Genomic DNA, 12,271 nt, shown 5'->3' with positions numbered 1-12,271 from the left:
GGAGGAAGCACTTTGGCACTAATTCAAGCTTGCCCCTTGCCATAGCAGGCTGGATAAGACAGTAGCTCGAGGCAGCTGAGAAAAACACTGCTCTCGTGACAGCTGGAAGAAGAATCCCCTGTAATAATAATATGATATAATATGATAATCTTCCAAACCAGAGACTGTTTTTTTGAGAGTCTTTTAATTTTTTAGAGTCTATTAATTTGACCTCAAAATAATGAGAGACAGTACAGAAATGTACTGGAGATTGTAAAGATCATTCTTTAGATAAGCACAAGGTCTTGATGTGCCTTGAGGTTTTTTTTTTTTTTCTTTTTTCTTTTCCTTTTTTTTTTAATAACAAAAACAACTTCAAAAGTAACAAAGATTAAGGCAAGAGAGAATCTGGCATAGACAACTTGCAGTTTTACACCATTAACTTTCCCCAGAGAAATGCAAATATGCACTTACCCGTGTCCGTTACCCTTTTTTGTACCTAGATGTTTATTTGTGGATTAGATTTCTCTAATTCTTGCAAACACATGTAACTACAGGATATGAGGATTTCCTGTGATCTCCACCAAAGAACTCAGCCCCACCAACAATTAATGACACATAGTGTAATACTTTGTGTTTATCAGGTTGTTTTTTTTCAAGTGTCAAGAAATTCTACAGCTTGCCATTTTTGATATTATAGTAGTTATTTAATGTGATTTTTCACAAAGAATTGACCTTTGCAGTTGTCAGGTTACCCTGCTGAGATGGTGCTGATTGATTTAAATCTTGCAAAACAAACTTCCAGTACGGTTTTGAGCTGTATCCTTTAATCTTTCCATCATCATTTTTTCGTGTGGTTTTCCTTCTTGCACATTTTTGATTCACAGATACTAATTTTCAGGCAAGGATAAACACCATTGGCATCATGTCACCAGGGCATAAAGACGAAGCATAGGAAGTCCCTCAACAGTGCATACCTCTTGCTTTGCAATATTCCCCATGCTCATTTAAGATTTTAAATGTTGACGTTGATTCCCTCGACAGAAACTTTGAACCATGTGCTTCTAATGCTCTTTTAAGATATTTCCCATATTGCTGTTTCATAAAATTTAGTGGTGGTCTAGCAAACCTTATTTTTTAGTTGTTAGCGTAGCACAAGTCAACAAATTATTAGTTTTGTCATTAGTATGGAGAAAGAAAACTTGTCGGACATGGAGATTATTTCTGCTTTATAATAACCTTTTGTTATGAAGTAATGGAATCCATTGGTACCGAAAGTCCGGTTTTAAATGAATTTTGCAGGTGTGCTCTAAATAGTCATGGGTGAATAGGGATTGTGTTTAAATGGGCAATGTAAGTTTGAAATCGAAAGGTTTTACTCCTCTGCTTAGGTTAGACAAAGGTGCTGCAAAGCTGAGGGAGTTCCTCGCAGCTTTGTGTTGCCTTGGACTTGCACTAAGCAGAGAAGGTAGAACAACCTTAACAAATTCCTGCCCCTTTGTTTCTCTCTAAAAATACATGGAGAGGAAAGGTGAAAGGATTGGGACTGCTCTTCCTTAAAAGAACCCCTCCTGGTTGACACCTCCTCTTTTGTGTTACCCAAGCTCCATTACAAAGGGAGTATTTTGTCAAGTACTTACCTATTCAAGTTATGTTTGAGCTACGAAGTAATCCATTTAACTTTGCCATAAATTCAGTAACATTCATGTAGGTTATTTTTGTCTTATCCTGTTAGGTGTAAGAATTTGTCTGTATCTTTCTGGAATTCCTATTGGATGCTGCCCTCTGATGTTTGTGGAATGAACTGCTTTTGGGAAGCTGCTTTTAGGTAGGATCTGTTATTAAATAGTACTTTATTGTTTGGTTACAGACAGGTGCAGCTAATATAACAGCAGTTTGGGCTATTTAACAAGGTGACAAAGCAAAATCTTTTGATTGCTTCTCATATATTTCACATGCTTATATTATGGTTGCCTTTAGATAGGCTTTCTTTTTGTTCTATGTTTGAGACATTGTAGATTCAAGAAGTGTTATTACAAAGAATACTTTTTTCAGTTGTATTGCTTAAATAAATAAATATTTGTTATTATTGGTAAAAAGTCAATCTGAATATAGTCTGAAAAGTTACCGATGATTTTTTTGATAAATAAAACTTGTAGCACAGTAATACCCGTGATATGACTTGTAATCATGACAGGTAAGCTTAGTTGTTAAGTCTTGGGGTTTTTATTAAAATTCCATATTATATAGAATATGGGGAGGGTACTTCAACCCAAACCACTGAAATGACTACTGCAGAATGCATTTTAAGATACAGTACATTAAAGCATATACCGTGTCCTTAAAGTTTTACCTTTAATAAGAAGTTTAAATGCTTTGATGTGGTTGTTCACATGCTTTAGGCTGTCAGGTTATGAAAGTAACTTGTAAAGAAATGGAGGAAGCCTTAATCTACTCAAGGATTCTTCTCTGACCTGTATAGTTCTCCTCAGTATATAACTAAGCTTTAAAGTTATTTTTTCTTATATCTAAAATTCAAATGATCGTCCATTTTTTGAAGTTTTAGCTTCATAAAACTTAAAATGTTACTGAAAATGATAATCATGGGAAAGATTTTAGATCTGTCCCCTATTCTTCTTTGCCTGTGTGCTTTCAGTGCTTTTTAAACTTATCAGTTGCCAAGAAGTGACTTGAAGGTATGGCTTACATTGATTTTTAGGCTGTTAGTGAAGTACCCAGTTAAATTGGGACTGCTGAGTCTTTCTCCCTGCCCTTAGTAGCCAGTGTGTCACCCTCCTATGACAGAGGGATTCACCTGCGTTTCTCTTTGGTTTATTTATCTGTCTGAATGGACTCGGTTCACATCCTTTTCCCTTGAGGTTAACTTTTGGGAGTTTAGCATCATGAAGTTTAGTGATGTGGGGGTGAACCGAGTGTCAGTGCTGTTGTGGTGGGGGGTGTTAGGGGCTTAGTCTGTCCTTTTTCAGAGAGACAAGATGAGATTGTAAGTTTTGTTCATTCGTGGACATCTGAGCCAGTGTTGCAGTTGTGCAGTGCTGAAAGGGAAGAGGGTGATATTGTCTTCTGACCCCATTGCCTGTGAGGATGTCCCCAAACTCTCCACAATACAATGGAGTGCGTTAAACCAGCAGAAAACTTCCCTTCCAGATTTCATGCTGGGCTCAAGGTAAGTAGTGGGAACTTGGGACCAGCTGTGGAGAAAACACCACGCAGCTCCTTTGCACGTACATTCAGCTATAACACGTTCTGGTCTATTGAGGATGCTGCAGCTGCCCAAAGAGGTTGAGGAGCTTCCGTCCCTGGAGATCTTCCAAAGCCACCTGGACATGGTCCTGAGCACTGGGCTCGGGGTGGTCCCTGCTTGGGCAGGGGTTGGAGCAGCCTCGGCTGTCCTGTGAATGTTGTGCTGGCTCTAGTGCTTCTTTACTTCCTTAGGGACCTGTCCTAACTTCAGAGGGGTCCACCTCCCTCCCTCTGACTTTAATTCTTGTTATGCTTAATGAGTTCAGTTAGTTTCAGAGAGCTGCATGAGTGCCAGAATTTGGGTTTGTGCAAGAGTGGGGAAGATGGCAGAAAGGAGGAGAAAGTGCTCCCTCTTTGGATGGCAGCAAGCAATTTCAGTGTCTCAGCATTCAGCCTGCTGCATAAGCCTCATTTCCTTGCATGTACTGGAATAACAGAAGAGAGTTGCCATTGGTTTCAGCTTCAGATATGAGCTGTAATTTTGCTTTTCTCTCAAAGAAAATAGGTGCATTGTACTAGGTGCACTGATAAGTTGAAGAATTCAGGCCGTTGGTACCATTTTATGCTTCTCAAGTGATGTTGAGTCACTCTCAAGTTTGCAGGCAGATTTTGGAGGAAGAGGAGTAAACTTAATTCCATGCAAGTTTATTAATCACAGCAAATGAAACCTAACATTCTTGTTTCCTGAGATCATGTGTAAAGCCACTTCAGGATTGACTCTTCAAGAAGATAAATTTTAAACTCTTTCTGTGAAGAGGCAACATTGTGACCGAGTTGCATGTGTTTTGCAATAAAGGACTGAAACTTCTACCTTTATAACTTCTACCTATTATAATTTGATCCTCAGTTCACTGAACCTTTGTGGTGTTACTGAGTGCAACTGTTGTAGTGATGTGCGAAATAAAGAAGAGACTGGGATATGAGAAAAACCTTATAGTTACATATCTTATTGAAATGTTAGGATAGCTAACTCCACTGCCTGCAGACTTGGCAACAAAGTAATGGGAGTTCTAATGAATATGTTTTTAATAGAAATAGCATAGTCTGGTCATTTAACCTCACCAACGCTTATCTTAAGTATTCTGTTTGGTCTGATTTAATCCATAAAAAGAGAACAGTATTTATCCAAATCATAAATCAGTTTGTGAATAGAGCTTCTGGTGTTCTATTCCTGCTGTTTCAATAAACAGACTCAAATGAGTTTGTCCAGAGGAGCAGACCACATAGCCAGAGTTTCTTTGTTAATAGAATATTCATAAATTTTATCTCAATGAGATGGAGTATCTCTTTGTCCTTTGTTAGTCAAGTTATTCGAACATTGAAGGTTGTTCTTTATCCTCTACATTTTTAAATCTTTCTTTTGAAAATCTTCATTTTTTTTTCTGTGTTTATAACTTGAAACTGTTAGCAGCTTTTTTTTTTTTTCTTCTGGATGTTGGAACTGCAGGTGATGCATTTATCCATGAGAGAGAACTTGGCATAGGCATTTTTTGAAATGCAGATCGCTACATAATTTTCACATGAGGAACTGTATATGTTTAATGCATGGATTTGTAAGATTCAAGTTTGTACAACAGAAGTGCTGGAGACCCGTAGAGATCTGGAAGTTCGTAGGAGAGGTGTTCATAGACACTTCAGTCTGACTCATGGTATAGCTAATTCAACCTCACTTGCAATCAGTGAGCTCTGAGCAGTTGGTGATTCTAATAATGTTTTTTCCAGATCTTGTCTCTTTAAGTTAGTCTACAATCTATTGCCCATGGGAATCTGTGGGAAGGATTTTTGAGCCATTCTGCACCCATGTTTTATATCAACATTGTAATTAACAATGCTATTCAGACAGAACATCTTATGTACAGAATATTTCTTGTTAGCTTTTAATTTGATAGAAGGATAAGGTCAATTTTTGTTTTTTTAAACATATAATGGTTAGATTTTATCTGAAATTTAAACAATGCTTATAAAGATGAAATGAGGCTTAGGTTTTGCATGACCCAGATGATTCATATCCTTTTTGGTGCACCTCTCACGGTGCCCAGTGTGACCTGGCAGGTGTGGCTGCTCATCTGTGCAGTAGACCGAGTAAGAAGAAAATCTTGGAGGTCATTACTGTGGTTATCTGGTCTGTCTGCTTTCAGTTGTTGGATGTTGCTTCTAAGTGGGTTTTCACTTGCATTGCCTAATTAAAAAGGCATTCCACATTTCTTGAGTGCATCGAGGTCCTGGGGATGTGGATAAATTAAAATGAAACGTGAAAGTCCTGAAAATATCTAGCTTGTTGGAGGATGGGACTTTCAACTTCTGTAGTAGATTTTTAAATGGCTAATTGTAACTTCATACCTAATCTACTAATTGAGTTTGTAATTGAGTAGATGACATTTAGACATCATATGCAGTGGTATCATTAGCGTACTTACACAAAATAAGCTTTGATTAGGGCTTATTTTTAATTCACTGCTGCGGTAGAAAGTTAAGCTCAGTAAAAACTAGAGTTTTCATCACTTTCAAATCCAGATAATTTCCTTGATCATACTTTCTGTAAATGTGGGAATGATTTCACAGTTGCATTTTGATCAGTGCAGGCTTTGCTGCCTTCTCACTCTGCCTATTTGCTTTTCTTTTTCTGGTGAGTAAAGGCTGCTGGGTCACGCTCCGTAATGTTCAATTGATTTAGATCAAACACAAAGCACGACAAGAAAAGAGGATGTGATAAGTAAGCCATCCGTATTGTATTTACATATCTACCATTTGTTCTTTGGAGACATACTGTGGTGCCAGATTTGAAATAATACAGGTTGGTTATATGGAAATTTGTCCTGCGTTTTCTGTACAATTTGATTTGTATTTTACATGGCAATTGCCATAAGATTTGTATGGGGAAAATATTTGCAGTGATAATGTGGCTAGCTTTTTATACCAAAAAAGAAAACATGTTTGCAATAGGATTCTGTTTTTTTTTTTTTTTTTTTTTTTTTTGTAAGAGTAAGAGACTTTCAACACAGCTGAACCTAGCAATCTAATTGAACAACCAAATGGAAAGTTAGGTTAGTGATGTTGAGGAAGGACTGAGACTTAATGAAGTCACCTTGTTTAGGGAGCCGAATATTGCCGACATGATGTGTGTGTTGCAGGGCATATGGGAAAACAATCAAAGAAACACTCTCCCAGAGAAAAAACATAGGCAAAACTTGTTTTGAGGTAGAATAACTCTTGTTATTTTGCATTCTACACATTGTACAAGAACATTCTACAAGAATGTTCACTTGTAACCTACAAAAAAAATCTTACAGTCTAATATTAGCATTGTGTAATGCAGTGGTGCTTGTACATGAAAACTAGTTGTGCAAGTTGACTGCCCTTTTCTCAGAAAATGACAAATATTTTTAATTATCCTCCCTGATGAGTCAAAATAAAATTTGAAAGGACAACAGCTACAGAGCTGACTTACTGCTCCAGCTATTCATATCACTCTGTATTCTCAGTACCTGGATGCTAACCTTTCCTTCCTTGCCTTCCCCAGCCACGTTAAAGGAGTTAGGGAGGACAGCTGACAGCCAGCGAAGTTGTTCTGGGAGCTTCCTGATAATCCCTAGGCATGTTCTTAGCAGCAGATCAGTGGATGGTAAAAGGAGTTCTTATACACCAGTGTTTTTTTTTTTTTTTTGCCTTTTTTTTTTTTTTTTTTAACACAAATGACTTCTTATGACTTCCCTAACGACTTGTTGTAATCCAGTGCCACTATATGTGTATGTGCTAAAAAAATAAGAGTGGTGGAGAAAAATAAGATTCACTTTTTTCCCCAAGAAGTTCAGCTGAGAGGCACTGAGGGTTTGAGAAGAGTACTACCAGTCAACACATTCCTCTGCAGCTTACCAGCAAACTATTACTTTGTAATTTTAATTGACCTAGAAACGCTCATTTAATATACAGTCTGTCATGTTAAACCTCTTCAAATTAGAGACAGCATCTTGACAGATGGGCTCTGGAAAATCTAGTTGTAGGAGATTCATTGAGCATAACCAGCTACATTCCTCCTAGATTGCTAATGCCACAGCAGAATTCATCAGTACAGGATGTAGGTCTGCACTCCAACACGGAGGTAGGGCAGGGCACGCCTTGCACCCGTGCTTTTGCTGCTGCTGAGCAGCGTGTTTCAAAGTGCGTGGTTTTGCTCTCATAATGTTTAAGTGGATTGTTTTTTCTTCATATCTTCTAAACTCATTCAGGTATGTGTGGTGCTCTCAGGTGATTTATTTCCTTTTATTTTTCCTGACACTGACATGTAATTGGTACTTGTTGTCTGAGGATACTCTTATTTGTCCCTAAACACCCAAATCCTGTCATCGCTTTCTGCTCAGTATCCTCTGTTGGACTACAGGTGCATTCTTTGCTCTTCCATTTCAATTACCAGAGCTCCACACACACACAAGCGAGGACTCCCACATCAATTTTGGGAGACTTTTTTCTTCACAAGCTGGAACTCTCAAATTTTTCTTGTTAGTCTATCTGAAAGCCTTACTGAAATACTCTGTTGTTGTTTGCTCCAGCTTCTCCACTAAGTTTTCCCACACCAAAACATCCGGCTACTGGTAATTAGCAATATGCATATGAAAATCTACATTTGTATTTTTGAAATTCAGAAACCATTTTTTTGGAAGTGTCAAACACTTTCAGAACCCTTTTTTTTTTTTTTTTTTTTTTTGAAGTTCAGTAAGAAGTTCTACTCTGAGGTTTCCCCTCTCTCTGAAAACTTGCTCAGGTTCAGACAAATTACACTTCTTCTAAAGTAAATTTATTTTGCTCTTGGGCAGCTCAGCTACTGCTGCAAAATCTGTACTGCGTGAAGAAGCTGGTGTCATTAGACAGCACGCAGCCCATGGTGGTGAGAAATTGCTGTCTAAATGAACAAGGTTTTGCTTTTTCTGTCTTCTGGTGAGGCAATTACCTTGCTGACTGTAGCAGAGAGCGGTGGAGAGAAGAAGGGGAAGAGGGTTATGGGGGCTAGAAAAGCCAGGAAGGAGAAGTAGAGAAAAGGGAGCAAGTGAAGGCAGAAGATTTTGAAAGGAGTTAGGGGGAGGATTCAAACTGTGTACACATAATATTGAAGAAGGGAATGAGACGAGTCATGGCACTGGTAAGTGGCTCTGCTGGTGGGTTATACTAATGGTGAAGGTGAGAAATGCTGCTGGACAGCATGAAGTTTATGCGACTGCAGGAGGAGGGGGAAAAAGTGCCTAAAGGTGCAGGCAGTGGAGGATTAGAAACGAGGTATAAGGAGCTGGTAGTGTCCCAGGGTGAAGAAGAAAAAAGAAAAGGAGGTTGTGATTGCCAGTGGTGCGTGTGCAGGGAAGTCAAATGCAGCTTCTAATCACTAGAGTTTGTCTCTTCATGGAGTTTGGAGTGAGAACCACAGTTCTGGAGTTTTATAACTTCTGCTGTAACGTGTCTGACACCTGCTATGTCTCATATCCTGCTTAGCTGATGATCTCCACGGAGCATGATGGCCTGCTCTTTGAAATGGCTTCTTGCTCCATCTGCTTTGGAGATACAGCTTTGCATTGGGCCCTTACAGATCTCAGTCCAGCTGTTCCCCATAGCGTGCAAATGGAAGTTCAATTTTTTATCTTTTTTCTAGGTTTTCACCTTTTCAAAAAAAATATTTTTAAGCAGAGATGGAAGAAAATTGAACTCACGAAGCCGTACACACAAAACAGATTAGATATGGGCAAAGTGAGTGTGAAAGCACTATAACAAGTTCTTTCTGTGTGGTTTGAAATGTTCTTTTATTTGCAGATGTCACTAGATGTAGCAATAATAGTCTTTGCATCTCAGTGTGTTTTAGAACTGCTTTGGCATGATGTTCATCACACCTCATTGATAGAAAGCCACATGCTACAAGTGGTTCAGGACTTGGCTTTCAGCTGTGCAGTGTGTGTAGTTGGTGCCATTATTTATCACACGACCTTGCGATATCAATGCAGGCTCTTGTGACTGCAGGGCTTAATTATTGTAATTCCCTCTTTGGTGGATTAGTGATGAGGCTAATCTGGTGCTTGCAGCTTGTTCAGACTACAGCAGTGCGTTTATTTGTGGATTTCAGCTACTCTCATCACATTCAGCTTGCTTTGCATCAGCTGCTTACTATGTGGTGGAAGGTTTAAATTAGCTTTAGGTGTACGGGTTTGAATGAGCATGACTGACATTTAAAGTTATATTTTATATATTTTTTTCTGTTAAATTAAACTATTTTTGAGGTTTTGCTGCAGGACTTCTTCAGTCTGTGGATTAAATCTGCTGAATATAGATGTCTGTATTTGTGTATCTGTGTCAAGTAGGTCTTAAGCTGTTCTTTCAGTTTTAACAGCAGAGTGTGACCCAGGTAGCTAGACAGTAAGTGGCTAAGAAGTAAAGGTCTGGTGTTAATAGCAAAGTGCTAGGCTGTCCCAGGTACCTGCATAGGACCAATAAGATTTGATATTTGAAATAGCCTGTCCTTTTGGGCTGGCACCTGGAGGCCAGGTGATATATTCTAGAGCAAGATACTTATGTTAAACAATTGAATCAAGCCCTAGCTATTTATTTTGAAGTAAAATGAATTGCTGTCTAGGGTTCGTTGCCTGCTCACCAGATCTCCATTAGCTTTAATGAGAGATTGGACACAATTTTATAAGCCAACATCTTCATTTGGATGCCCAGTTTTGGATCTGGATCTAACCAATAAGGTCTCTCATCCATGTGATTTTAGTAACACCTCAAACCTTAAGACTGACTTAATGCTCTAATTGAGGTTTCATCAATCTTACATCCTTGAGTTGCTGGATTTCTTTTAGGACATTTGAAGTATTTCAAATAAATAACTGTTATTTATGGTACCAAACTTCAGCAATTTTACTATGATACTAGTATTTTGCTTCAAAGAACTCAAAATAATGTGTGTTAATATTCCATGCCTGAAAAAAAGCATGTTGGCATTGTATCTCTTGTTAATTTAAAGGAAAAATATATGGTTTCTGATATGTTTTAGTGTTGTAAATTAGGTAGAGATTGTGCTAAAAATCATATCTCTTAATTTGTATTTTGGAGTGCATCTATGGCAAATTTCTATGAATGGGTGGTATGTTTGCCAAGCATTTCTCTGCTGTTACTAGTTTGGGAAAGTCTTTTCCACCTTCAAAGAATTGTGTGTTTTCATAACTTGGAAAGCTGTAATTTAAATCTGCAGATGCTCTTAGTTCTGTTAGGCCGTCTCCTCCCTTAGCTGCATGTGAATAGCTCAAGTGTAGAATATTGTTTTAAAGGTTGACTTTGAGCTGACGTGTATAAAACATTTGAAAGCTTTTCTTAATAATTAAGTATATGAAATAAATAAAAAACACAAAGGAACAGTTTTAGCTTTAATATGCTCACTGTGTTCGCTACCAAGCAAACACTAGTGTTTACCTGATGATAATTTTAGCCTGTTGTATTAAAATGATAGCTTTAAAACGTACCTTGTATAATACATATCAGGCACTTTTCACTGTAACTGTTGGCCAAGGGAGAAGTGACTCCCCAGCTCTTGCACCTTACAGTGGTTTGGCCCCAAAGATGTGGGCGATGCAGCTGATCAGGGTACCTGTGGAATGTGTTGGCACCGCTGGGAGCAGCAGGACGTCCCGCACAGCCATTTGAGTTGTTAGCTTCACCGCTTTCCAAACCAAGTGGTATACTTAGACAGGATGAAAGGAGAGGAGAAATTTTTTTTCCATGTTGCCAGTGCTTTGGAGAAACTCTGAAACATGGTTATGATGTAAGCGTTTACTGCAGCGAAGATGGACAAAATATACGTAGATCGTGAAAAACATTCTTGAACACAACTTTTTAAAAGCAGTGGTATTTCACTTTTGTTAGAGTTTAACTCATTTATATATATGTAAACGTGACGTGTTATTTTTGTTTATCTGTGCTAAGTCCAGGGAAAAGGGAGAAAATGAGCTAATAACTCATGCATAGACTTAAAGTGCTGTCAGCCTTTCAGATTTTGATGCAACTTCATGTAGCCTTTCTTTTAGTGTAGTGATTTTGATGGAATTCTTTGCTGGTAATGAATAGTAAGATTGCAAAGAAAAATAAATATGTTGTTTTTTGTTTTCATTTGTTTTCTTGTGTCTAGTTTCTGTATAGGTCTTCCATCTTTTGTTTCTTCCTCGTGGGGTGGGATGGTGGGAGTGGATATGAGAGTAGTTCAGGTTAAACTTAAATCTACGTATGAGGTATAATGCAATTGTTTAGTATGTTCTGTTTAAGTTATCCATTGCTCACTTAATAACATACAGACTATTTTGTTAAATTACATTCTGCAGAAAATGGTAGAGCTTTTTCTTAAGCCTGTGCTAGGAATAATGTCAAATGAAAAACTTATTTTTGTATCAGATATGATTATATGAAAGCACATCCTTCTGAGAAAATGCATCTAGCAGTGGTTGCCTGTGGTGAAAGACTGGAGGAGACTGTTACTATGTTGAGATCAGCCATTATCTTCAGCATCAAACCACTCCAGTTTCATATTTTTGCTGAGGACCAATTGCATGAGAGTTTCAAAGATATAGTAAGTACCCACAACATTTATTTAATCAATTTTTAGTACAACCGGAGTAATGCCTAACAGTTTCCCTACTACTTGGATAGTAGTTGTTGAACATAGGGCCAGAAAAACAGGGCAGAAAAATATTCAAGAAAAGAAAATATTCAAGTCCTTCATAATGCTCAATGGGGATTTCCTTCTGAATCAGCCTTACAAACAGCCTGTTTAAACAAAAGAAAACCTTGGTTTGTGAAGATTGTTAGATGTGGTTGTCTAATCTTAGCGACTTCCAGTTTATTAATATAACGTTGACTGGAGTGGCAGTATTAGAAGCTGACTGGTATATAGCTGTGGAAGGTTTTCCTATTTTTATGCTTAAAATGTTATACTTTGAGTAATTATGGCAAAATTGGGTAAGGCTATTTTAAATTGAGAAAGACTTCATTGATTTTTCTCCTGTGGAAA

The 12,271-nt window shown here is 37.9% G+C and overlaps 1 protein-coding gene across 1 annotated transcript in view; it reads left to right on the top strand.

Moving 5' to 3' along the window:
* GXYLT1 (glucoside xylosyltransferase 1) overlaps positions 1-12,271 on the top strand; it is a 28,930-nt gene that overhangs the window by 6,177 nt on the left and 10,482 nt on the right. Inside the window, exons 2-3 of the mRNA XM_032208297.1 lie at positions 1,715-1,807; positions 11,656-11,830. Of these exons, the coding sequence (XP_032064188.1) occupies positions 1,715-1,807; positions 11,656-11,830 (268 nt within the window). The remainder of the gene's footprint in view (positions 1-1,714; positions 1,808-11,655; positions 11,831-12,271) is intronic.

Source organism: Aythya fuligula, chromosome 1 (assembly GCF_009819795.1).
Source record: "Aythya fuligula isolate bAytFul2 chromosome 1, bAytFul2.pri, whole genome shotgun sequence".
Classification (NCBI taxonomy): Eukaryota; Metazoa; Chordata; class Aves; order Anseriformes; family Anatidae; genus Aythya; species Aythya fuligula.
Note: the sequence above shows the minus strand (reverse complement) of the source record. Positions and strands in the feature narration are given on the sequence as shown.